The sequence below is a fragment of the Lepidochelys kempii genome, chromosome 25, assembly GCF_965140285.1.
Source record: "Lepidochelys kempii isolate rLepKem1 chromosome 25, rLepKem1.hap1, whole genome shotgun sequence".
Lineage (NCBI taxonomy): Eukaryota > Metazoa > Chordata > Testudines > Cheloniidae > Lepidochelys > Lepidochelys kempii.
Window position 1 is genome coordinate 14,818,856 of NC_136404.1, and position 27,826 is coordinate 14,846,681.

At 45.1% G+C, this 27,826-nt stretch overlaps 1 protein-coding gene across 3 annotated transcripts in view; it reads left to right on the forward strand.

Annotated features, from left to right (window-relative positions):
* The first annotated feature begins 4,741 nt into the window (after nucleotides 1–4,741).
* STK11 (serine/threonine kinase 11) overlaps nucleotides 4,742–27,826 on the forward strand; it is a 73,779-nt gene continuing 50,694 nt past the window's right edge. Inside the window, exon 1 of one of the 3 annotated variants that reach the window (XM_073324259.2) lies at nucleotides 4,742–6,372. In XM_073324259.2, the coding sequence (XP_073180360.1) occupies nucleotides 6,083–6,372 (290 nt within the window). In that variant the 5' untranslated portion in view covers nucleotides 4,742–6,082. The remainder of the gene's footprint in view (nucleotides 6,373–27,826) is intronic. The other 2 variants (XM_073324258.2, XM_073324257.2) reach the window with 2 other exon arrangements.

The following is a 27,826-nucleotide window of genomic DNA, read 5'->3' on the forward strand; positions in this document are numbered from 1 at the left end:
TACAGGGCTAGGAGGCGCTTGGTTTTGAATGAAATGTAAAACCAAGGTCCCAAGCATGTGAAGGTAATCAAGATCACTAGAAGCTTTTAGGAACTGTAGGATTATGATTCATGAGCTCTCGTCTCCCAGGGTAGTTTCCAACTTGGGTAACTAACTTCTGCTGATCTATATCCTTCCCCATTTGCATTTAAAATCAGATACAGAATTCTTCTTCACTTCACTTCCTGTTGTGTAGCATAGTATGCTGTCCACAAGCTGCTGCCTTCTACCGCAAAGGTGGCTGCATTTCAGATGCTGAAGAAGCATTCCTTGCATGCATGCAATCTGTGCAGGGCATTGTGTCGAAGGTGTTGCGCTATTGTCATTATTATTATTTTTATATTTTAATTATTTACCGTCCAAGATTATCCTGAAGGGGGAGTGGAGCCAGTTAGATGCTGTGAAAAGACAGTGCCCTGAGCAAAATACGAGGCTGAGTGAGCTAGAACTGAAGCAGCCACATCAGGAGTATTTGGCAGAGAGTAGAGACAGCAGAGTACAGGGAACGGGTGAAGGTGTGAAGTGAAGCAGGGAGAGACGGAAAAGAGGGATCAAGCTGGTGAAAAGCAGAAAGAAGAGGACAGGCCAGGAATTAGAAAGGAGAGGAGGGAAAGCGTATCCTGCTTGAGTGAGCCGCTGTAACCAGATCCCCTGCATGCATTGCTGAGGTTTTACACAGGTTAAATTTAGTACCAAACGTACAGCTCAGCAGAACAGGTTCCTGGGGAAGATACAGTTGGACTCGAAGGAGTTTGCATCATGCTTAAAACAGGCAGTGCCAAGCCGCTAACCATTCCTAACAGGGGTGGGGTTGGTGGAGCAGCCTTCTCACCTGCTTTTCCCTTATAGGGTGTTGGAAGAGCTGGACCCCACACCCTGGAGGGAAGCTTGGGCTGAGGACCAACTAGTACAATGCCTCAAGAAGGAAGGGAAGGGAAGTGGGCCAGGCAATACACCAACGCTGAGAAGTACCAACTGGTGCTGACCAAGGAAACTGCCACATCGGGACACACTAACGGTCCCTCTAGCTGGGACTCCTGTGGCTGATGCCAACTGCTCCTGAGCAGAGACATCCAACATCTGCCAGAAGAGGGTATTTTTGTGTGTAATACTGACAATGGCCACCGGCAAAGTAAAGAGAGGGGCAGGGGTGCCTTGGGGTGGGCAGAGTTAGGATGGTTTTGGCTGTTCGAGTGGGGAGGAGGGAGGTCAGATTCCTCTTCACCAGGGAGGGTGTTAAAGAGGGGATGGCAAAGGAAAAGGATTAGAGGGGTTCGTCAGTGTGAAAAAGAGTATGCGGAGGCTCATTCAACTTTTTCCTTCTCTCACCCTGACTCTGTACTTGCCTGGTCAGATGTTCTTACTTGAGTGCCTGGTAGCGAGAGGATGTACTGATAAACTCAATGGAGGCTGGGGTGCTGGTCACATTATGAAAGCTGGGGTCTGGGTCAAATCTGCCCTGCCTGAAGATGATCTTCCTCCACCCTCCTGCTGCCTGTATAAAACCCTCACCTCAGCATGCCTGTCCCTCACCCAGGAGCACTGGAGGAGCTCATCCTGCTCCTGAGCAGCCAGCAAGCGATGTTGTCTGAGCAACACAAGGCACCTTTCCACCCCAGATGACTCAGTACCAGCGCTCTTGCCCTCCCCACCTTTTCATAACTCATGAAGCCAGAATGTCTGGCTCTCCCTCTTGGCAGGGCATAGACCCATCTACAGCCAGGGCAGAGCAGTCAGAAGAGCAGCGGTCCCTAGGTTGTCCATGGAGGGGTTCCGGTCTACAGCACCAGGCTAGTATTTTAATTACATGTGCATATGTAAATCAAGCACATGATAAATGACAAAAATCCCAGCAGCACAATGCATTTTATTGGCTGAATCTTAAGGGCTTGATTTCCCTGTCATGCCAATGTAATTCTACTGACTTCAGTGGAGTTACTCCGAACCTACAGCAGTGTGAGAGCCAAATCAGGCCTTTAGTTCTTACTTAAACAAAGCTCTCCCTGAACCGAATGACACAAGGCTTTCTGCCCTGGCCTGAGAGTACCAGCGCTGACTGTGCTACTGAAAGACTTGCTGGCTGGCCGACCATCCTATTTACACACTGTACCTTGATGTCATCACATTGGTCCCAAAGACATTTTAGGATGTTTCTAGGACAACATTTTAAAAAGAAAGTGCCTTACAAGTGTGTTCCATTCTGCACCTATGTTCATATGCATAATTACCACAACAGCATATGGGGTGTCTCAGATGGTGTGAGAGCCTTCTCCTCTGCAGATCTCACCAACAGTGGCCAGATTGTTTGGAGGAACAGATGAGTTCAATTTTAGTCAGCCAGCAGGAAAAAGGGAGGAAATATAGAGAGACAACCTCCGTAAGGTTGGCTGGAGCAACTCCGTGGAGGGTTTTAAAAACAAGTAAGGCACTAGGTGCTGCAGTGATCCCAGTGGAATTGGCTTGAGTTTGGGGATGATGGAATTATTGTTTTTGGTGCGTCCAAGAAGGAAAGATGTAGCATCCTGCATAGCCTGGGGAGCTAGGACTCAGGGAGACCACAGAGGATGGAGTCACAGGAGAGCAATCAGGATAAGAAGAGAACAATGTTCATCTATAGCATGGAGGCAATGCTCATCCCAGCAAGAAGGGCTATATCTTCAGAATTGCAATCCCAAGTGTTCAAAAATCATCAGCTAGGCCTGAAAAATAGAGATTTTTTTTAAATTAACAATTGTGGGGTTCTTGTTATTTTTCTTCTGGTGTTGTAGCCTTCAGAGGTCATGTTGTTAGATTTTTTCTGGCTACAAACTTACTTTTAAAAAATGAAAACTGAGATTCTCATGTAATCACAGGAGCAGGGGCTTTGAGAAAAGCACCCAAATGCCAAGAGTTGGTAACTCTGTATCTTGTTCTGTGCAGATGCTACACTTCATGCTGGGACCTGTTGTCCCCTCTGTGTCAAAGATGAGGTTGGCTTCTGACACAGTCTTTATTTAATGGGGATTAAGGTGTGCCTTCCAGGCTCCTGCCAAATCACCTACATGGATGCACATATCCAAGTGCCTTACGCAGTCCACAGGAATGCCCTTAGACAGGCTATCTATTCTATGAAGGTTCTCATACCACCTTCATCACCACAGTACCTGAGCACTTTTCAGTCATTCATTAAGTGGTCTGACTAATATCTGACGTGCGAGTTGTTCTTGCTGTTTTCTCATGGAGACAACTGTGTGTGCAATCCAGGGTTTTGATATTTTTTTTTAACATACACACTGCTCTGGGTTTATATTAAAGAAGGCAGGTTGGAAAAGTGCACTTTGCCCTTGGAACAGAAGGTGGTGATGTTTGAGATGATTATTAATTCCTGGTGGAGTTTGTTCCACAATCTGGTCTTGGATTGGGCCCGGAGAAAGCTCTGTCTCCTGCACAGACATGCTTTACCCTCATTGTGGAAAGTTCCATTGTGCCACAGGAGCGGAGATGTTACCACGGTTTCCATTCCAGAGCTTTAGGCCCTTTTAGCTGCCCTGTGTCCAGACCATGGACCGTCTTGAAGCTCACCCTATATTCTATAAGAAGTCAGCATAGAAAGCAGAGAACAAGTCTGATGTGCTTGCAGTACCCCATGTTGATCAGATGTGCTGCAGTGTTTTGCACTAACCAGCAGTTCCTAAGGGCGGATGGCTTCATGCCAAGCGTGGCATTGCTATAGTCCAGACAGAAGTAGGTGGGATACCAAAGGCCTGGTCATCGTCCACCAGGCTGGGACAGAGCCTCCTGGCCAACTGAAGATGGCAGAAAGCGTTATGTGTGGATGCTGCTATGCGAGAGGTCAGCGGGGAATCCAGCAGCGCACCTAGCCCAGGTGCTGAGTTCCCAACTGAGGTGGTGCATCTTCAGAGGCCGCAAATGCTTCCACGTGCTCCCCTCTGCCCGCCAGCATCACCTGGGCCCTGCTCACCACGCGAGCTGGCTGGATGTGGGGCAAGCCTGTGTGAGGCAGGATGGGGAGAGCCAGCAGCCATGGGCCAGGGAGCTAGTAAAGCCCAGCCCAGCAGCCTACAGGGCAGCTCCCCGGTCACGCAGCCCCTTGGGGAGGGCAGCCCACCTAGTTAGGCCCACCTGTCTCTCCCGGTGATACCCAAATCCTTCTCCCCTTTGCCCTCTCCCCTTTGCTCTCTGCCCTTTGCCCTCTGACCCTTGCTCTCTGCCCTCTGTCATTTCACCTGCCCCACCCCGCAGGTCCACCACGCGAGCCCCACCCTTCGGGTATGACTGAAGGCCTCTCCCAGCCTATTAAAACCCTCCGCTGCAGCCGGAGGCGGGGTGGGGAGAGCACACTAAATGAAACGATCCAATCGGAAGCAAGGAAACCTGGTCGACCCCACCCCCACCCCTACTGGCCAATCAGAGGAGGAGAACGCGGAGGCGGGGCTGAGGCCGTAGCCAATGGGAGGGTACGTCGGTCGCTCGGGAGGCGTGAGGCCCTGGAGTGGGGAAGGGAGGTAGCGGGACGGGAGCTAGAGGGTGGGGAGGGAGGGAGGTAAACAAAATGGCGGCGGCGTGTTAGCTGCGGCGGCTGGAGGAGGCGGGGGTGAGGCGGCCCGGAGCGCTCGGAAGTGAGGAGGGGGTGGGGAGAGCGGGGAGACCGGGGCCTCTCACCAGGGACAGGGCCGGGGGAGAGGCGGGGGCGGGGTGCCCCCTGGGGGGGGTCCCCTTGGGCCGTGTAGGGGGATCGGGCCCCCCGGCAGAGCTCCGGCTTGGGTAGGGGGACCGGGGCCCCTTGTTCAGGGAAGGCCGTTGAGGGGGGGGGAAACAAGTAGCCACAGCTTCCTTCCCATCTCTGTGTCAGAGTAGGGCCAGCTCCTCCCCCCCCCCCCAACTGATCTCCTGTCGGAGGGAGGAAGTCCTGCAAGGGGGGGACGGTGCACTCCCCCCGACTGATCCCCTGTTGAGGGGGGAGGCTGGGTGCGTTTTGGAGGGTAAAGGCCAGCTTCCTCTTGGGGGGGCTGGGGGAGGTTAACTCCTTTTGGGTTGGGTGTACTGGGGAAGTTCATTTTTTGCCCCTTTTTGTGGGGGGGCTGCTGTGTGGTGACAGTCGGGGGGGTGGAGAAATTAGCTGGATCAGTCCTTCCTGATTGACACCTGTGGGGAGGCTTGTGGGGGTTGTAAATGGGAAGAAAGATCTCAGCAGCATTAGCGTCTCCTGAGTGATCTCTCACTAAGGGTGTGTTTTGAGGTCTTGTAAGGGGGAAAGAGCCCATTCCTCCTATCACACTTTAAGGAGGGGTGGACAGGCTGGGTGAAGTTTTAATAGGATTTGTGTTGTCTACCTGACACCTAGACCAGTGGTGGTGACACATCATGTGTCAGGCACAATCCAAGTGGTTGAAGGATGCCCCTGGGAGATTTTGATAAGCGCAGAAGGCCTCAAGCTTTCATAGGGGGGGAAAGAGAAGAAATTAGAATAGGTGTTGAAAACGCCTTCCAAGAAACTTCGTTCCAGCTACCAAACGGCTGAGAAAACCATCCGAGTTCCTACCTGGGAGGTGAGGGTATCAGGGGAGAGTAAATGACCCTGCAGTTCGCAGTTTGGAATTGGGAACCATGACCTGCTAGTAATGGAAAGTTATGAAAGAGACTTGATGATCTTTTTGTTATCTGTGGTTCTAAAGTCCTAGAGGATGACCTAGCACTTAAGAACCAGTTTGTGACCCAGCTGAAGGACAAGCGAGAACAGGTTGACCTGAAAGAACCCAAGTGGTGGGATCAGGTCAAAAGTAAAACAAATCCAAACTGAGAAAGTACCTGGTGAGACTTTTTTGTTTTTATTAATGAGACATTGAGTTATTGGAACCAGGCACTGGAATTTGTAGGACCCTTGGCTGGAAGCAGCTAATAGTGTTTTTTTTAAAATTAATGTTCGTACAATCTTCTGGATAACTTTTATTTCAAGAAGGAGTAAAAGGGAGCGTTGGAAATTAAAGAACCGGATTAAAACCCTGAGCACTTAAGGAAAACAGGTTAAGGAACATAATCTAGGATGGATGTGCAGGAGCCGCAGGAACTGAGTATGTTTGCAGAGAGTGAACTGATGTCTGTGGGGATGGACACATTCATCCATCGCATTGACTCCACGGAAGTAATCTACCAGCCACGGCGCAAAAGGGCCAAGCTCATTGGCAAATACCTAATGGGGGACTTACTTGGAGAAGGGTCTTATGGCAAAGTCAAGGAGATGTTGGACTCTGAAACCCTCTGTAGGAGAGCTGTCAAAATCCTAAAAAAGAAGAAACTCCGCAGGATCCCCAATGGGGAGGCAAATGTTAAAAAGTGAGTATGAGATTCCTGTAGCTAATAATCAAAAGGTTAACTTTGGTCAGTATTTTCCAGCTGGCATTCTGTATTTTGTACAACACTGTGTATAGTCTTATGTTTTGAAAGAGGTTTACGAACTATACACATGCAAGAGTTGCTTCCCCTTGAAGTGCAACCAATTGTGGGGTGAAGAGTGGCTCTCAAATACCACACAACTGTGGGGAACAGGGAAAGAAAGCTTCATCTCAGAGGCATGGCGGAGCAAATGTTTCTACTTGTGTAAAAATTGGCATGTTAGGGGTTCCCTCACATGTCAGAGCAGAAAGAACAACCCGTGTTTCTAAAGTCTTATACAAAAGAGGCACGTGGCTAATTGCATGGTGCTCACTTGATCTAACCAAGGTTGTATAATTAAAACAAACTCTGCCTAGTCCTGTACATTATGTAGTATTATCAGTGTGCATTGCATTTAGCGGCCTGTGCCCTAAGGACCTATTGTTATATGCCTAGGTACCTATTACATAGGTGGCAGCATGATCCAGTGCATTTGCACCCAGTGTGCATCAGGAGACCTGGGATCTAGTCCTGGATCTGCTATTGATAAGTATGACCTTGGGAAGTCACTTATCTCTCTGTCTCAGTCAGTTTCTCCATCTGTAAAATGGGGATGAAACTTGCCCACCCTTTGTTTTTGTTTTTTGCTTTTGTTTTGTTTAAAACATCCCTCAAGATTTTTGGTTAAAGCACTTTAAGTGAGAGCGAAGTTATGTGTTGGTAGGTGTTTGTGCACACACCGTCCTGCAAAGTAGTTAAAGTATGTTGTAGGGATAAACCTGGTCTGTTTCATTAGCAAACATTGTTCATTTTTCTTTCCATTTCTTGAAGTTACACTTAACGTGCAATGACCCTTCAGAGACCACTGCGTTTTCCACAACAAACTGCTCAGTATAGCCATGCAAGATATGATTGTTTATCTGGAGTGACCAAGACTCTGCTGCCGCCAAAAAGAATTAATTGCAATAGCTTATCTTGAAGTAGGAGGAACACTTGCAAGATGTTTTAGACGTCTCTTGTGATTTTTCTGGTGTTCAGCATGCAGCTGCTGCATGCTGTGTGTAGAGCCCTGACCTAGTGGACTCTTCATGTTTTGGTGTGGAGGGGTGTGTGTGGGGGGTGTTTTGTGTTGTGTTTTTTAAGATTAGCTGGATGATACTTCATCCTGTATTAGGCCTTCTGTCGATTAGCTCTTCAGGTTTACCTTCTAACCTTGAGAGTACAGAGTGAATAGGTTCAGCTACCGCATAATAAAATCAAATAGGGGGACTTTGCTGTGCTGGCTCCAGTTCATTATAAAAGTAAACTGCTGGTTAATGTGTAATAAAATGTTTCCTGCAGTGCATTTCTTGTTTTTTTTCCCCTGTAGAGGCATGTGTATCACTTTGTCCCCTTCTCTCCCCCCCCCCCCCCGCCCAAGTTCTCCAGTTACATCCAGAATGTCTCCAGAAGAACAGAAAGGCTGCCTTCTCCTTAATTAAACTTATTTTAAAAGCTCCTCCCTCTCAGTTCATAAGAATTCCCTGAATTAACCTATCAGCTTAATGAGGGAGGGCAACTGTGGAAGAGGCCTTATTCTGAAAAGAATCACACAATATCAGGGTTGGAAGGGACCTCAGGAGATCATCTAGTTCAACACCCTGCCCAAAGCAGGACCAATCCCTAAATGGCCCCCTCAAGAATTGAACTCACAACCCTGAGTTTAGCAGGCCAATGCTCAAACCACTGAGCTATCGCTCCCCCCAAACTTTGATGTAGAAATCTCCTGTGTCCTGTTTACTGTTTTCAGCTTCTCTGTGGATGTTTTTGTTCAGTTTTATCTAGCTTGTTTAGTTATCAGAGCAGTCTGGCCAGAAGATATTTTAATTTATGTGACCAGCATGGGCTGTCTATTCAGTTGCTGCAGGCTATTACTAGCCATAGTTCCAAAGCACTGTATTGGAGTCAGACTTTCACTTCAGTCTTCTAGCAAGGGTCTATTTTAGCTCTAGAACTGTGCTAAACTGGTCTGGTTTTTATCACCTTTTCTTCCCTCCCCCACTCGTTTGTTCCATCCACTTGTTCCATCTTGTCTTTTAGATCAGTCTCCACCAGTTTAAACTTTGTGCTCAAGGCTTGTTGCGGCAGCATGTAGAGATATGGGATTATCTGGCTGGGCAGCATGGGTGGGGACCAAATCCCAGTAGTGACCTAACCCCAATAGCACTGCATCTGAACACTGTTCTAATGTGGCTTGGTTCCAGTCATGCTATCCAGCCAAACTCCATTAAAACTTCAGATTTGAGCAGCCTTACTTTAAATGTGATTTAAACTGTTTACCCCAATGAGCTATTCACATGCTACAGAATGGTTATTAGTCCACTTTCTAAACTAAAGCTAACCTCTCTGACACATCCTGACAAGATTCCACTTCCTTACTCCAAGATTTTGAGAATGAATGAGTCTGCTGTCTATAGTTTGAGCTGTAACTTTAAATATATTGGTGCCTACTCATAAACCGTGCAGGAGTGGTTCAATGAGAACACGGTTGGCCCAGTGTTGTTGGCACACTTGCAGTTGTTTGCTCTGCAGACCCTTTGTGATTGGGCCCATAGTTAATAGGCAGACTTCCCCCTTATTGCTCTGAGCTGAGTAGTAATTGTCCCATTGGATATATGCCAACAATGCTTAAAAAGGACTGAATTGCTCTGAGCGGTTAGCTTAGGATACAGAACCTCTAACCTCCTGATTAGCAGTTTGTATGTGGTTCAGTTTGGTATGTCCTGAAACTTGCTGCTGCCTGATCGCTGCTCAGTGGCTGATTTGACCTAAGTTTGGTCTTGGCCTAATTCCCATTGGGCAGGTGTCCACATCACAGAAGTCACGTCTGTGACTAGCATTAGCTGGTCTCTTTTGGCCTCACCAGAGAGGCCCAAGATAGAATGGGCTACAGGGACTGAACTCCCTTCTCCTCCCTAGAGATATAACATCTTCCAGATGAGGTTGAGGCACACAACTGGGGGGAAGGGAGGCTTGGCTTGCACTCTTTCCCTTTACCTGCTGTGGGGATAAATGTTGATCTAACACCATTCACCAGCACAGCATTCATTACAAAGTTAATACTTTAAATTCTTTACAACTTTTTTTGTAATCAACCGATCCCAGTGAAGAACTGGGTGAAGAGCACTGCCTCTCTCTGCATAGTGGATCAGATTCCCAAAATGTCAAAGGATATCGGAAATAGTCCTTAAACATCTGTTGTCAAAGGTGGCTGTAGTGTGTGACCCCATAAGATCAAGGAGACTGTGACTTGTTAATCCTGGGGGGGTCTAAAATTAACTTGCCTTGAGATTTCTCTTGTGTTCGTCATAATGAGAGACATGCGCTGTTCATAGAGCGCAGGGATTGTATTTCCAACCTCACCCCTGCATCACTGCTTTCTATTTTTGGGGAGGAGGGGTCAAAAGGTTGTAAAAGGCGCGTAGATTTTATTGCAAATGTACTGGTGAAGTTCCTGATTTGTCTCCTTAACCATGGGGCAGTCTGCTGCTGGGCAAAAGTTTGATCTGGCTGTGACTTTAGTTATCTAACCTTAAAGCATCCCGGTTGTTAGCTAATGCCATTTGAGAGCAAAATCTCTCCCTTCCTCTGGCATCAGGACCAGACCACTGCACACTATTCCTTCCCTTTCCATGCCCCCATTGATGCATGCAGACAAAGGGCTCCTCCAAGCAAAGTAGGGGTTGACAAGGATGCATTGCATTTAGCAGATAATATGGCACTTTGCAACTGGACTTTCAAATTCAAGCATAACTGAGTTTGGATAGCAAAGTAATAGCTGAGTGACACAAGCAGTAAGTGGGAGATTTAGAACTGTAGAAACCTTGCATCTGTTCACCTCCAGTAAACACAAGAATGTATGAAGTGTCAATGAGTGTAGTGCTCCCAGTTGAATCTCTACTGGGTGTTTGTCCCCAGCACAGAATAACTGCATGATGGCACGATTATTGGTCTTTGCTCCAGCTAGACCAAGGACTCTAAATGTATGATGTTGCAAATGAGGGTGAAAGTGTCTTGGCACAGTGTCTGGGGACCTGGGGAGACTGTACAGAATGTTCCTGTGGTAAGGTTGACTTCTCAGTGCTAAGAGACCCTTACTTGCTTGAGTTTTAAGGGCGCATCTGTCCTACATATGCTGTCTGGGCACCAAGTTGCAATATAGGCACTGTCCTCGCAGTGGTGAATAAGCCAACGATGCTAATGGCCATGCTCTAGCCCTGATTTCTTGCTGGCCATAGCACTGTCCTCTAATATGATTGTGCAAATGGGCCCAAGCCATAATACTCCTAATCAAACCATGTTATTACAGTTTGGCACAATTGTATTGTAACCTGGTGCCCTATCATGGCTGCAGTTGGGTGAAGTTAGAGCCCTTTCTGAAATCCCATCATAAAACAATCATGCTGTCGGACCTGGTTACAACATGTGAGTCTGACTGTTAACACACAGTTTAATCCTGTCTACACTTTTTTTTTTTTTTTTTAAATAATGGTTTCTGGCTAATGTCCAAGGCTGTTAATACATGTCCCTGATTCATTTACGTGGCAAGAATAAGTCTTGTAATTTTGTCTCCTACCACAGGAGCTTCATGGGCCCAGAAGCTGTGACCTCAAATGTTCATTTGAGTCTTTTGAGCGATTTGTCCTCCCCCTGCTCTGGTTCATCATTCTGCTCATGGCAAATGGTCTTTTAAGGTTCCTATAGATCCTGATGGGGATCTTGAGGGTCTAAACTCCGCTGTGTGTAATGGTGGGCATCCCATTTTGTGTGGGGAAAGGTTTGGCGTGGCCTGTTCTTCCAGACCGTGTTGTGGTTAGCTGCTACCCCAGCTAATACAAAAGGTGAGCTTAGGAGGGATGCTAAAATAGGTGAAAGAAAACCAGAGACTTATTTGTCTCCAGCAGCACAAGTTTAATAAAACTAAACCTTAATAGTCTCTCACTTAATTAAGTGCTTGGGACTTTCTGTGCATGTCCCAGGCGTCCTGTACAGTACTTACCATGCTCAGCAATCACATTCTGGTTTGAATAACTTGTTCGTTACAAACCCCTCAGGGTTTGAAATGGGTATGTCAGCGAGCAATGTGACCACTTGCTGCTTTGATTGACAAATCAAGAGCCTGTCAACCCTGTCTTGTGGGCAGCAGCCTATAACGGGGCTGGGCACCTGTTAGCGTCCTGCAATAGGTCATGCATTTTGCGCTTAGTGGCTGTCTAAAGCTGGCTTGTAATGCACCATCAAATCGCAAGTTTTGTTCTTTAGGTAAGTCAGAAAAGGCTTCGGTGCCTGACCTGCATGTCAACCTATTTGAAGCCAGATGCCTGGATTTAGCTGTGAAATAGTGGGGCCCTCTACCTAGTGTGTCAAAAGAAGAACTCCCGGGGGTGGTTGCTCCATGAGCATGTGTTTGTAACATCAGACACTTAACCCTGACAGAGGGTGTGGGGTGCGTCAGCGCCTGCAGCTAGTAAGGAAAAAGAATCCCGCTGTCTTAACCCTTTTCTAGGATTCCTCCCAGAGGCGCACACAGAAGTTAGAGCTGGAAGAAATCTGTCGAGCTCTGAGTAGATGATCTGCCTGTGCAGGCTTATATGCTAGTGCATTTCTGGTGCTTAAACGTCTGGGAAGATGAGAGCTGTCGGGATCCGATCACTGTGTTTAGCAGTGGCTGTTGGAACACTTTGTACCTGTATTTCAGTGTTAACCCGTCAGAGGCCTCCAAATACAGCTCAATAAAGAGGCACAGAAACAGCCGTGGGTATTTCTTGGTATCGCAGTTGAGGGTGGGGAATGGTGGCAATAGCGCTATACTAAGAACATGGCCTGGGCTGCTGCAGGAGAGGGAGCATGCAAGGGACTAAAGCTTGGGAAGACGATAGGTCATTGTTGACCATGCAATACAAAACAGTATCCCCCTGTGCTAAATCTGTGTTCATGTTAATAGAGCCTGGCCTATCCCCTCTCTCTCATGAGAACCTGTGTGATAAGGGTTTCTATCTCCAAAATGGGGCTAATGAGTCAAACCTATTCAACCACAGCAAAGTTTTTAGGTCAGTAGTATTGTTCCTGAGCTGCCTCTTCTATTCTTTCCTCCTCCTAAAATGAATCAGCAGTTGTACTGCAGTGTGGCCTGGGGCGTAGAAGGCTGACGGCTGCTTCTGAGGTCTCTGCAGCTTCAAACTGGTCATCGATCAGGTGCTTATGTGCACTTCCTGAAGGAGTAGGGCATCTGTTTCTGCAGGGCTCAGAGCCCCCGCTGTCACAGACCGTAATATTCCTGCAGTTGTCCCCAAGCTTGGGCTCCTTGTATACTGTACTATCGTGCCTTTGGTTCAGTCCTACCCAAATGTTAGAAGCATAAAAAATGGGCAGAAAAACAGTTAAGCAAAGGGTGGTGAGCTGCAGTGGGGGAGAGCTCCCAGTGATGGATTGGTGGGTTTGGAAAAGAAGTCTTAAGGCTTCCTGCATTAACAGCGTCTGCAGCAACCAAAAAGGGGGGCTAATGCCAATATCTGCCAGGCTTAGCTTTTCTCAGTGGTGAGGTTTTCACTGGCGATAGGTAAAAGCAGTTTGCAGCAGATCATGCACTTTACTTTGGTTGGAGGGGAAATCCTTTGTATGGTGTAACTGATTGTGTATGATTTAAAAAAAAAAAAAAAAAGCGCTTCTGAAGTGACTGATCCTGCTTTGCTGATGGTGTGCAGCCTGGTTAGTCACATTGAATCTTGTCTGGAAGCTTCTGTAACGGGGGAAAGTGTTTTTTTGTATTTATGATGTAAACACTTGCCAAATGACTGGCTAGAAAGCAAACATCCATGTCTCACCAACAATCTCCACAATTGTCATTAATTGTCCCCTCCACTCCTCTTGTTAGCAATTTTTGGAAGACACCAAGGATTAATGAGTCTGAACTCTCCTCTCATTCACAGGCTCACCTCGAGATCAGGTTGAGGCATGCAGCTGGCAGTGTGAGAAAGTTTGCACTGTACCTGTTAAGCTGTATTTCTTCCTTGGATAAATGGAGAATTTGAGTTTCTGAGGCTGACATGATTTTCTATTACTACATTCACATGCAAAGCCATTCTAAATCTAGTAGAAAAATGTTCTTTGGACCTGTCTAGATTACAAAAGTTGTATTGTATTCAAACACATTTCTTTCTGATCAAGGAAGAATGTGATGCTGAACATGATTTGCTCTAGTTTAAGCTGACCACTAAGTCAGGGTCATCTAACTGGATTGTTCACAATAGTGTTCAAACACGATAAAATTTTTGATAGACCCTTGGTCTACCAAGCTCTGCAATGTGCAGCTCTGCTGTGACCCTTCAGTATTCCTTCACTTGATCTTAGTCAAGCATCTGAATACCTACCTTATCAGGATTTTACCTGCATTTGTGGGAATATGGATTTATTGATCAGAAGTCTCTTGCATCTCTAACATGTTTGATCCTCCACTCATCATCTGCATAAGATTGTTCATGTTTGCTAAAAGTCCATTTCTTTAAAGCAGTTCCTTACTCAGCTGACAAGAAAAACTTAATAGTAGCCAGAAAAAAATTAAAGGAAGATCTGTAAAAGAAAATGGAGAATAGATCAAAAATTTAGTTTTGATTCTTTACCTGTTTTCATCTGGAGTAAATAAACTTTCACCCCTAATTTTGCAATTTCCTTTCTCATCCTCTCCAACCTCATTCCATATACATACCAAAGAGTCTTGTATCTTACTGTGAATTCTTTAATTTAAAGAAACGATTCCTATATGTTTGCATCTAGACGCTTCTGGTTTAGTGCGGGCTTGCTTTTCCTGATTCTGAGGATGGTTTTGCAACTTTATGGAGTGATTCACTCTTTATTCCTTTAGGACATGGCAACTGTCAGTAATGCTTATGGGGGCTGATCCAAAGTCCACTGACTTCAGTGGAAGCCTTTCCATTGACTCACTGGACTTTGGCTCAGGTGCCTAGTCTCTAAACTGTGGCTGCAAGGATGTTTCCTATATTTGTTTATGGTGTTTTAGCAGGTGTATGTTCATTCCAAGGATAATACTGAAATCAGACTTCAAAGAGGTGGTCAAAAGAACCTTGAATTATAACAATTATCAGCTTACATCAGAATCTTTTCCTGTTCTTGGAAAACTCAATATTGATGGTACATATATTTGGGAGGGAGAAAATGAAGTTTTGCACATTTGTAAATGTTCCACTCCCATGTTTGCTGGCTAAAAGCTATAGCACTAGGCTAGCGCATGAGAATTGAAAAGTGAATATGATTAAAAACAAAAGTAACACTGACCAGTCCATTATTGTCGCAATTGAGTGAAATGTTAAAATATAATCTTCTTGTGTCCTTGCAGATAGCAAGATTGTTTTTAGTATGGTTTAAAAACTGATTTTAGTTAACTTTTGGGTTAGTAGCCAATAAACTTTAGTTTGTTTTGTCAAGAGGAAAAAGGAAAAGTTAACTTGTACTTCAAAGCAAAATCTCCTGGGGCCTCATTGGGTCACAAAAGCCATGTGGATAAATACCAATGTAGCTGTACACTCGTGAAAAAAGTAAATGAATGATTCATCATTCTTCATCAATACTGGCAACCCCTTACAACGAAATCTTAACAGGGTTAAACCTATTTATAAACTAACAGAAATACCTTGTGGACCAGATAGCGGAAAGGCATAATTTGCCTTTCTACTGCTTTCTGTTATATCTGAAAGCAATTCTTGCCTGTAGCTCCAGCTTGATAAGCTAGCGTTAAAGTGAGCAGAAGGGCCTCCCACCTCTCAAGGGGCAAGCGAAAGAAGATTGATTGCTGCTCGCTGACAACTTTCAGTCGGTCTACATGTGGGCTCATTATAGCTTATTATGAATGATGTTGTATTGCAATGTGCTCTGTGTTGGGGTGCCCCTGAAGGTCACCTAGAAACTGACTGAGTGGCCCACCTGCTAAGTGGTGGAGTACATCACACTGATATGTGTCACTCTCTGTGGTCTTCCCCATCCAACAGGTCCATTTCAAGGTCCTGCCCCTTACCTTTAAAACCCTATATTGGGTAGGACCTAGTTATCTGCAAACAGCACCTGTCCCTGTGTTCAGGGATGCCTAAGAGAACTCATTAAGGGCAGGGCATTCTCAGTGGAAGGTCCTCACCTGTGGAATTTCATTACTGAGGAGGTTAGGTTGAACTCAAATCCTGCTACCTTCTAGGGTATAGTTTAAGACTTTCTGCAAACTACTTCCTAAGAAGGTTGAATGGCCCTGGTTGCATTGGTAAACATTCCACCTAGAGCAGTGTCTGCCTAAGACCTTGTCTATGCTGGGAAAATGTCATGTTTTTAAAGTGTTAAGCGTGATTTTTTGCTCTTAGTGTGGTCAGGGATATTAGGGTTTAAAAACACATTAGCTGCTTATGATTAACTGTAGCGGGGACCTTAACATCTCATGCTTAAAGGTATATGCTGTTCACTAGCATGGGGTCAGGAAGGAATTTGCCCCTCCCACCATCTTCTTGCTCCTTCCCCCTCCCATCATGTACATTAGACAATTAGCTAGCTGCATTACAGGTTTTTTCCCTTTTGTCTGAAGTATCAAGTACTTGGTACAGCTGGAAGCAAGATACTGGACAGATGGGTCAGTGTTCTTATCCATTTGGGCAAGTCTAATAAGTTTGACTGGAGATAGCATAACCCTTCCCTTTAGAAGATACTGTCTTTTCCCTTCCCTGCTTATATTTTGGCATGAACCCATACTCTTGCAGTCTGCCTTGTCATGGTGACAGTAAGCAGAGGTGACGCCCACATGAACTTGCTAGGTATAAGGATATTGCATGTGTAACTTCAACAACAAAGCAAATTCACAGCGTGAGGGACCTGTCTCAAATCTACTGGTTTCAGGAAATCTGACACTAAAGAGGAAATTTGGTGACATAAACCATTGTGCCCAGGCAATAGTGATAAATAGGATGTGTACAGAAGGAACCTCTGTATTATGATTTGAACAGTGCCCAGCCCCATTGATTGGTGCCGGGAGTGGAGGAAAAGGGGTGTGTAAATTTCTTCTTAAGATGGTCTGGTTATATCCTCATACGTTAAAAAAAAATACCCAAAAAACAGGTATGCCACTGGTTCAATCCAAAAGCAAAAATTCACCTTCTCCCTTCTTCATAAGTCTGGGTCAGATTGGTCTAGTTAGTATCCATAGAGGAGGGGAATCCCACCCCCGCACACATACTTCAGATAGCATTGGTGGTGGTCTCTGGCCTCAACTTAAAACTTCATAGAATCATAGAATATCAGGGTTGGAAGGAACCTCAGGATGTCTAGTCCAACCCCCTGCTCAAAGCAGGACCAATCCCCAATTTTTGCCCCAGATCCCTAAATGGCCCCCTCAAGGATTGAACTCACAACCCTGGGTTTAGCAGGCCAGCACTTTGTGTTGCATTTAAGTTGCATGTTAATTTTTATTTTTTTTTAATGGTAGCAAGTGAGGGAGACGTGGAGCCAGAGCAATGGAAAGGGAAGCTTGGAAATTTTTAAACGAGTGTAAAAGCACAAGGAGATCATAGAGTAGGGAACTCTGCTGCCCTGGCTGAGGGGAAGAACAGGATGAGCTAGGCCCATCCTGATGTTGGTGGGAGTTCCAGGTGCAGAGATCTTGCAGTTCCCTAAGGTTCTTTCCTATTGCCATTAACTTGAGGATTGCTAGGATGGATCAAATGCCTTACTGACGTTTCTCCCATGAGAAGTTTGGAAACAGAAGTGCATTTGTAGGTGATCAGAGTCTGGCAGTTGTCTGTTCTTACTGCTTTGTATCACACCACTCGCTAAATTTAAGAATAACCATTCCTCTGGGAAGTGGCCTGGCTGATTGGTCTCAATACCAGAGGTGGGTGCATTTCAGTACCTTTAAAGAAAACAGCTGCATAGATGTTGCTGCTTGGACTGGAGCGTAGGTTCTCAAGTCCGCCCCTTCTTTCTCTTTCTTCCTCACTTCCCCGCCCGAACCACGATGTCTCCACAGCTATTTTTAGAGCACTAGATTGAGCCCGTCCAACGCAAGTCTGTGGACCCAAGCAAGAAGAGATTCTCCCAGATGCAGTGTGGATGTGCCCTTACTGTGCAGTTCATGGAGTGCTTCAGGCTGAAAGGCACTGTAGGACTGTACCATATTTATTAACCTGATAGAGGCAGACTAATTTAATGCTTGTAGCAGTACTTGAAAGTATGAGAGAATGAATCACATGCGTCGGGCATTTAAGAGCCTCTTCAGTATTAGTAATTTTCTCTCACCTTCCCAGCCAGCAGTCTTTTAAACTCCCTATTCTCCACTTGTTTATCCTAAGCTCTCAACCTGTCTCCCTTCATTATGAAGAAACTTGTTAGACCTACTCTAATGCTGACTGCAGTTTCCATGCTAATTTAATCTACTTCAGCCTTTTGGTCATGACTATAATTAGAGCTGCTACATCACTTTGCAAATCTATCTACATGTAAACTAAACAGACTCTTCTGAGCTTCAACTTGTTATCTTACGGTCATGGGTTAGTTGCGGGATTTGTTTGTTTTGTTTTTTTAAAAAAGTGGTGGTGATGGTAAAGGACAGAGGGCCCAGATGGGATTCCCGTAACTGCCCTTGAATTGCAGGAAAATGTCTGTCAATTACATGATTTTGAGAAGAAGCTCTGCTTAAGCAGAGCTGATTGCACTTCTGATTCTTAGGGTTCTTTGGAAAGATCTGTTAAGGGCAGTTATTGGTATACCTTAACAGAATCTAAGTGGTTCATTTGCACTGTTGATGGGTCATTGCTATTACTAGCTGGCTAATTACAAATGAGGAGTGAGAGTTGTGGACAGCAGTATAAAACGCTAAGATAAAAGCAAAAATGTGAAATCACTGTTGCAAGTAAGGGTGTATCATTACTAGGGATCGGGGTGAAGGTGTGGGGGTTTATTTTTCCTCATACTAGCTAATGCATGATAACTAACGTGAGGTAAAAACCTAGTGAAGCCAAGGCAGTTTGTACTTTTTACGAGTCTTACCTTGTGTTCTTTACATCAACCTAAGAACAGACCTTTTCTCCTAGTGAAGGCAAAGACATAGCCTGCAATAGGAATGGAAATAGAACCCGCATCTGCTGACCTTCAGTGCGGTGCTTGATATTATATGTCACCAAATGCTATTATCACTTGATGCGTATAGCTTTTTCAGGAAGATAAACTATTTCCCTTTAAGAAGTGCTGGAAGGGTCACCTGGAACAAGATGACCAACTGTTGAGACTCTGTTCATGTTGGCTGGCTATGGTTTTGTAAATTCAGTGCTTCCATTTCCCGACTTGTTCCAGAGGCCCTTAAACTGCTGCTTAATCTGGCTTCTCCTTTTGGGTAGGCCTGGGAAGAGGTGGCAGTAGAGGTGGTAGGAAAGACCAGTCAAACATTATGCTACAGTTGAAAGAAATCTTGGGCTCTAGCTCAGTTCATCTCTACCTTGATGCCTCGGAGGGAGGGGGACAGGGAGAGAGACGTATACATATACACTCATCCTAAACGTTCTCCCCAGCAGAGCAATTTCTGGCATTTCATGGAGGACCCTCTCTGTCTCCACCATAGTTCCTCTGGTCAGAGGTTCATGCCCATGTCTCAGAAACTGGTGGAGCAGACATGTGGTACATGTGGCTTCAGTCAAAAGTACTTCCTAAGCTTAACAGAATGAGTCAAGAGAACAGTCCTACCTCCTTAACCTGTTTCTATGATTCTTGGCCTTGGTTTGCTCTTGGCATTGCACACAGTTTAAAAAAGGAAGTTACTGGATATACTGTTTTAGCAAAGCTAAAACTCCTAGGAACTGGAATCGGGACGTGGCCTATAGCTCTGATCAACCCAAGCCTGGCTTAGACACTGCCCAGATAACAAAACCAGGGCTCTTTCTCACATCCAACTCTAAAGGTTGACGTGTAACACTCAGGCTAGCTTGTTCCCACTTCTTCTCAGCGATTAGTACAGATACACCTTTGTGTTCTTCATTGGAGCCTACCTAAGGCTTATACAGGCAAATTCTGACCCTGGAAAATAATTAGGAAACCATTGCAACATTTTGATTTTTACAAATGACTCATTCTTCTAGTTTCAACAAAGCTACAATACACCATGTTGGTCTGGAGATGCCTTTTCTCTGTAGCTGGCTTTGTAGCAAGCAATAGCCTGGTTGTACCGTGTCCCATAAACAGGGCCCATTTGTTGTAACCATGCACGGAAGTTTGGAAGGTGAGAGACGATAAAATCTTAGGGCTTTTCTACATGGGGAAAATGACTGGTGTCACTGTAGCTGAATAACTATTGCACTGTAATTATTCCAGTATAATTTCCCCATGTGAACACTATTCTGGAATAAAAATGCCTTTTATTTCAAAATATTCTGTTTGCAGGGTTCCCTGGTGCTTTTTTTTTTAAAGACAGAAACCACTCTTTGTAGATCACCTTTAACCTGTGTTGCACATTAGCCAGAGGTTAATGACTCGTAACTGAGGGGGTCTGTATAGGGGACGAAGTAACTACTGGCTACCAGTGCCCTCGCTTGTCCTTCCTGTGTTCTTGCTAACACATCACTAGTAATCAACCCGAACGGAATGTGACTCCCAAGGTTTGCACTGCGATTACTTTATCGTGCTAAAGGACATCAAGGACAGGTCTCCTCCATTGTTACACGGTTTGTCTGCACGGCAGCAGCACCAGCCCCGAGATATGATCCTCCACTGTGCAGTTGTGCTTTGGGGGGGTGGGGTGAGCCACTGCTAGACTCCTTTAGGGTATTGTGCGGTTGGGGTTTAAAGCTGAGCAAAGAAAGGCTGTCCCCCAAGCTGTTGAAACTGCCTTGGCAATATCTCTCCTCATGCCTCTCTGCTGCTGTCTCCTGGATCAGCACAGCCATCTGAAGCAGAGTCCAAGTCTTCAACACTATTACTTGTGTTATCTGATAGAAGAAGAAAAAATTTTTATGCATCCGATGAAGTGAGCTGTAGCTCACGAAAGCTTATGCTCAAATAAATTGGTTTGTCTCTAAGGTGCCACAAGTCCTCCTTTTCTTTCTGCGAATACAGACCAACACGGCTGCTACTCTGAAACCTTTTTTCATATTGGCTTTTGATCTTAGTGAGCAGCCCTTAGGTGGGTGGAATGTAAAAAATGCAGCTGGCTCTGATGTTATGCATTGCCTCTGTGTGCTGGCATCAGTCAGGCATCTTGCAATGTTTACATATTTCCTGAAAGAGAGAGTTTGAGGTCTGCTAGGCACTGTGTGTTATAACCCTTTCAAGGTAAAAAACTGTCTTCCCTTTCTCAGCACCTTCCAAGTGAGGATCTCCATGCACGGAGATGCAACTCAGTTCTTGTGAACCCTTGAGGGATTTTCAGGATTCTTTTTTTTTTTTTTCCCAAACTTTATTGAACATGGTTTGTTTCCAATGTCTATGATTTCTAGAAGTAAATGCATCAAGTACAGCACTGGAATTGTACCATAAGCCATCAGTCCATCACAAGCCACTTAGGGTTCAAACCTTTGGAGCAGCGGTTGCCCAGCCTCCTGCCATATGTCAGCTTTCCGACAAGCACATGCTTCACAGCGCTAAGCCATTTCTGTGTTTTCCATGCACTAACTGGACCAGTACAGTATTGAACTAGTCTATTCCTAGCTTGTAAACCTAGATGCAACAGAGCCCAGTTCCTTCACCCTGCTTTCTCTGCTGGATGCAGCAGGCAGGCAGGCAGATGTCTCCATGGGATCTGTCGACATTCCCTTCTCCCCAAATACAAGAAATGTGTTACTAAGGTTTTGTCCTCAAGCCAGCAGAAAACTAACCAAGCTTATGACTGGTGCCGTAAGTGAACTAGGCCATTGGACTCCACTGGTTTCTGGGGCCAAGGCAATTGGAAACCCCAGGTACCTGTAAGTCCCCTTCCATTTGCTTGGCAGTGTGGAAATACAGAACGAGAAGCTAAGCTTGACAAACCCTAGCGATTATATTCTGGGGCATTAGCATTGAGATGTTTCTCTCTCGATAGCAGTAGGGAGAGAGAGGGAGTGCTTTAGGGTTTCTTTCTACGGGCTTGTCTGCACTGGCATTTCACAGCGCTGCAATGTTCTTGCTCAGAGGTGTGAAAAAACACCCCCCTCACCTCCCCAAGCGCAGCAAGTTTCAGCACTGGGGGCCACCCCCATGGAGGTGGCTTAATGTTGCCAGTGTAGACTAGTCCTAAAGCCTGTCAGTTGCAGGTAACCATACGTTGGTTTACTATATATTTTTTTATGGAATATTAGTATCTACTAGTCTTAAATTGACTTTAATACATTGACTACTTAGTGACTGATAACCTGATTCTTTATCATCTTATGTGGCTGTAGCTTTATACAAGTTAGGAGGTCTTTTGGCCATTGTATAAAGAAATAAAACTAGGTGATTAACTTGCCATTTTTATGGATGCTGTAGAAAATAAAGGTTTGCACTACGCTGTCACATGAAGACAGTGGCATTGTTTTGGGCAATTAACTTGCTAAGTCACTCAGGAGATGAGCTGTGGAGAATTTGGTATGGAGATCTGGAAGGCACTTTGCTGCCTGTTCCTGGAACTGTCGGTCTTTTCAGATGCTGAGCCCAGGAACTGGGGAGCAAGATCAGAAACCTACTGTGAACTCTAGAAGGGCGGGAAGCTACATAAATCAGGAAGACTTATACTAATCTGAACCTGGCTTAAATGCACCCTGACAAAACGTTTTGTATTAAACTTGTGTAGGGGCATGGGCTGCCAGCTTCCAATGTTGTGGCCAATGTCATAGCAACTGTCCTTTAGCCACTTGTTGAATTCTGGGTTGTGCTGTCAATGAAAGAGCGGTGTTACAGCTAGGTTGCTCATGAAAAGGAAAACTTCTGTTCATAATCTTAACTCTTTCGCATTTCTGAAAAGATCCCAAAGCACTATACAGACTGATGCAGAAATGTAGAATTGCATCCTCTCCTAATGAAGTGCAGTCACTGCTGGGGTGGAACCCATTAGCAGTTTGACAGAGCACAGCAATTTAGAATGGGATGTAAATAATACTGTATCCAAAAGCCTCTTGGGGAATTTTAAGCAGGATATTTCAAGAAATGTTAGCATGTATACCGGGGCTAATTTCTTTATTCTGTACTGAGGAAAAGAGTTACGTAAGAGCTAGCGGGTGGTGGTATTATTACATTACTTTATTTTAAAAGTGCATTGGTGGGATATTAGGCCCAGAGTCTGCAAATGACTCCACAGAGACAGAGCTCTGTATGGCTGCAGATTACAGTGATGAGTGGTTGGGATCTGTATTGTGTCTTATCCAAAAGGAGGTGGTGGTGACAGTGGCGGATTAGCCACTGAGCCAACGGGGCCTGTGCCCAGAGCTCCCGGCCAATTGGGAGGCCCCGGGAAAATGGGTGACCCCACATGCTGACCTGCTTTGTCTGCCCAGTGCTCCAGCTGGGGAGCGAGGCTGGGGCATGGGGGCTTGCCCTGCTCTGCCTGCCTGGCGCTCCAGCAAGCCACTGTGCCCTGACCCCATTTACCCAGCAGGAGTGCCGGGGGGGAAGGGGAGCTCGGAGGCAACTGAAGGTGGGGAGGGGCCCCCACTTGTTCTGGCCCAGGGACCCCCACAAAACCCTAATCCATCCCTGGGTGTTGAGTGCTGGTTACCACTGAAAATAAGGCTGCTTATTTAGGCTCCCAGATTTTGATTTGGGTGCCTAACTTTGGACATGGTGGCCTGCAGATTTTTGGTTGGTGTATCTCTAAGTAGCATGGAGTCCCTTCCTACCTGTGTGTACATTCCCAGACCACCATGCCAGGGTACTTCAGTGCTGAGTGAGTTGACAGCTATTATGCACCTCCTGCAAACCCCTGTTTGTTCTCTGTTCTTGTTTATCCTCTTCCAAATATTGATCCAGTCTTGCTTCATTTGGGACATTTGGCAGAGTCAAAGCACAGGGTGATTTTAGCTGTAGGCCATGTTAATGGACACTGAGTGGGAATACTAGTATTAGAGTGGGGTGAAAGAGCTCTACTCTTAAATGAAGGAAGGGGGAGGTTGATTTAAAATTTCTAAATCACTGCACAGTGAAGACTTTTTAGATGTCTATTGAGTCTACCCAGTATCCCCTACAACAAGTGAGAAGTCTTAACTTGCTGATTTCCAAACATTTAGTAGGACTAAGGGCTATCTTCTTATACCATTACCATGTATAGACTTGGAAAGGTTAATGCAGCCTACTTAAAAAAATTTCCCTGTATTGTCAACTTCTGTCCACAGCTTGAGGGCCATATTGTCTCTGTGATTTAGTTGGGACTATTCAAGCAACTTGTCTAATGCATGGGAGGATAATGTCATCTTTGTGTCAGTTCCAATTTATTTCAGATTTGCTTTTCTTTTTCGGATTTGTGGCATATTGTGGGCCTTTGTGGCAGGTTCATCAGAAATGTTCACAAGCACATGGCAGTGGAATATCCAAAAATGGAAAAGCTTGTTTTCTTCTATAGAAGACAAACATCATTTTGCATAACTCTGTCGTCCACTTTGGGTGGAAAAACACAAATCAACTGCCCATGCTGTAGATTATTTGGAGCTTTAATTGTTACATTTAACTCATTGGCTCACTCCAGAAGAGGCTCATTGACATTAGCTATACAGTTAAATTGTGTGGAACTTATGGTACGTCTTTTCAGCTGGTAGTTCACCTCAACCATAAGTGGCCAAACTAAAACTTGCCCATTTAAAATAAGAGGCCATGGAAACCTGTGATATGGCTATGGAGGTGTGGTCTGCAAAGCCATACCCCAGTATGCCGTGCTGCGCTTGGCCAGAATGGCATTCCATTCTCTCCTCCTCTCAGGCAGCACCTCTTCCCAGGGTGATGGTGGCTGCAAACTGTGTCACACTGCTGCTTGGATCTGGCTCTCTGCTTCCTAGCAACATGCTTGTGGAGCCCTCAGTCCAACTTTGGGTGTCCCCTTTGTAGTCCAGTGAAAACACCAGAAAGAAGTGGGCTGCTCCTCTTCTTGAAGTATTGTGTCTAGTTTACATGGTGTTTCCTGAATGGCCCATGTTGAATCCCTTTGTGCTGAAAACAGGTTCAGTGTACAAGTCCGCTGTGTGAACGGGAATAGCCCATGCACAGTGGAGACATGGGTGGCTGGCTCTTCCTGCTGGAGAAGAAGATGCTCCATGAACCTGGGGAATGTGGAATGGAATAATAGCTTTAGTTCTGCTTGTTAGCAGGACAGACGTTCTTTCAGACAGAGTCCAGGCTCACCTTGTGGCCCTTTAGATTGGCTTCACTGCTCACATTGTTCCCCTACTTTCCATGTGTGTGTTTCACTTGTAACCCCTTTTTTTCTGGGCTTGGGGCCCTTGTACCTTTTCAAAGCTCTGTTAAAGCCACAGCTAATCTGCCAGCAGGTTTTGCTACTGAGTGATTGGAGGTTAAACCTTTCGCAAAGGTATGCTGCCTGCACAAAGCTCCCCCCCCCCCTAGTTTTAGGGAGCAAAAGACAGAACAGGGCTGGAAATGGGTGGAGGGAGTCATTTAGGCAGTCCCATGATTCTATCTCTAACTAGTATCCACTGGATAAGAGGGCAGGGGAGGCACCCAAGGTTATTTTGCTGGTGCTACCGCTGTGGAGAGGGGGTGGCTTATCTCCCACTTCTAAGAAATGTCTAGCCGTCCTCTGCAGATAGTTCTGCAGCACCTAAAGCCTCTGGCTGTTGTGCATTTGCTCTCTTAGCATATTGCTTGTAATAAGAACTTGGCACATACATTACTATAACTCTGCAACATAAAAGGAACCCAAGCACTGTAAGCTGTATTTGTCTTCCTCATTATGTTTTTTTTTTTTTTTAAATGTGTGCTTGGCGTACAAAAGCCCAGCCACATGGATTATGTTCTAACGTGGGGAGAATATTTTGATTAAAAGGGAGTGTCAGATTCTACCTGAGGCTAAAAGGTCTACTTCCTGTCTAACCCTGTAGCTTGTGAAGACTGAATTTGAATGCAGTCTTCTTGCCCTGTGTTTTTTAAGACTTCTAAAAAAAATTTCCCACATATGTAAGATTTTTTTTATGTAAATATCTTCTGTTATGCTTCGCTTGCTGTGGCTATTGAAAATAAGCCACTCAGATTCACTCTGTTTCTAGTTGGCTTCACTTTTCAGGCCCTCCTGTGTTAACACAATAGTTTCCTTGTGTGGACTGCAAATGCTATGGGGGGATGTCTGAATGGAAACAAATGTACTTTAAAAAAACTTAACCATTTTATGTTTTTTTAAAAAAAACTTTGTCTTCGGAAACTAAAATTAGGGCTTGAGATACCAGTGTCCCATTAAAATGCAATATTTTTTGCAAACACTTTAAATCCATGTGAATGTTTGGCATTAATTTGGAACAAATCGTCACTTCAGTAGAGGTTACTATGGAGCTGCCTAGATAGTTTTCTGTTGCATAAGAGGAATTTGGATTTTTATTCAGCATGATCCACCTGTACCTAATTCTTGCATCTGCAGTTTTAATACATAGATAGTAAAAGGTGAAGGATGTGGTTCTAGTCCAGTGGAGACCTCTGGAACAAGCTGAACACTAAACAACTCTTGCTGGGCTGCTGCAATGATGTTGTGATTCACCACTCCCCTCGCAGTCTCTGAGATGTCTGTCTTCCCTTTTATGGCTATGGATCCAATGTGCGGTGTGATATGTAATGCACTTGGACAGTGATGATGTTGCTCAGTCTCAAGGCACCATTGATAGCTAACTCTCCTGTGTTAAAGCAATGCGGGAGATGAGGAATGGATTACGGTAATGCAGGAAAACTATAGATTTCCTTTATACACACACAAGTAATCAAGGGTGCATCTCCTTGAATAACCACTCCGGGAAGAGCGGTAGCATGTGTAAGCTTTCTCTTTGCATAATTAACATTCCTTAATTAATTCTCATATGGAATAGTAACCAGGAAAAGCTTGAGTTGAAGTAACAAGTCCTTGTCCCTTCCCCATCCCCATGTATTCAGTGCATGTGGGTACCCATCGGCAGTGACTGAGAAGGGTGTTATGCAGGTGCTGACACCTTTGTCTGAAGTATAGAATGTTTAATTGCAAACTTATTAACCTCATATTGCACTCTTTACTGTTTAACTGTCTAATGAAGTATTCTTGTTTTGTCAGGACACCTTATAGAACACTCAATAGTCATCCTTGCATTTTTAAATTTTGTTTGATTTACTGTTAGTGATCGTAGCTGTTCCGTCTCTCTCTCTCTCTCTCATATATATTAGAGGGGAAAATATCTTACTCCAGTTTGATCTTGTGTTAGATAGGAGGTCAGACCAGATGATCTAATTGGTCCTTTCTGGCATTAAATTTTATGACTCTGAATTTCTTTAGTTGATTTTTGGCATCTGCCTGAAATCATGCAGAGTCAGTTGATTAGTTTCCTGTGTTTTGTGGAAGCCTTGTGTGCATGATGAACAAGGAAGGAGTAGTCTTAAAAGTGGCTATAAAACAGCAGTTGACCATAGGAATTAAGGTAAGGTGTAGTACTTGGAATTGGTTTTTTAACTCCTTTTGGAAAACACTTGATTTCAAGTTGAAGCTCCCTTAAATGAGGAACATAAGAATTGTCCCCCTGAAACAGAATGATGGTGTATCTGGTCTATTATCCCTTTTTTTGCAGTGCCTGAGGTAGAATGTATCAAAAGGAGTAATGCACCTAAATATCCAGTGTTACCCTGTGTTGTGACACAGTACAGTCCTTTTTCTTGCTTCTCTTGCTGCTGATGAATGCACTGATAGCCCTAGCAATTTTATTCTAGCTCATGTAACCACAGATGATGGTGTTCATACATTCAGAATCATGACGTGCAGAGAGAAAAGGTTTATTAGAACTGGGCATCCAAACAGCTTGGTAGATGTTATGTAAAACTCATGGTCCATCTCTGGGGCACAGACACAGAGGCCAGCTGTGAATTCTAGCCTTCTAGTGTCTCTTGCTAGAGTGCTTGATCTGGGAAAAACTCCATGAAGCTGCTTCCTGCATATTATAGAATTCAGGGTAGTTTTGTGACTTCTACCCTGAACTATTGATTGGAAAGGATGCAGAGTCCATCTGTAGTCACTGGTTGGAGAAAGACATATCCTGTAAAGGCAAGCAGTCTGCAGGGCCTGGATGTCCCTGTGCAGTGTCTTCCTTTGCTAGCAAGCAGTGTTCTATCTAGGATGACATGCCAATGGAACCCTCTGATCCGCTTCCTATGTGGGGTGACATAGCATTAGATTGCTCTTCCTGTTGTTGAGCTTGCAGTTGCTCTGCTGTTCCTTGCTTGACAA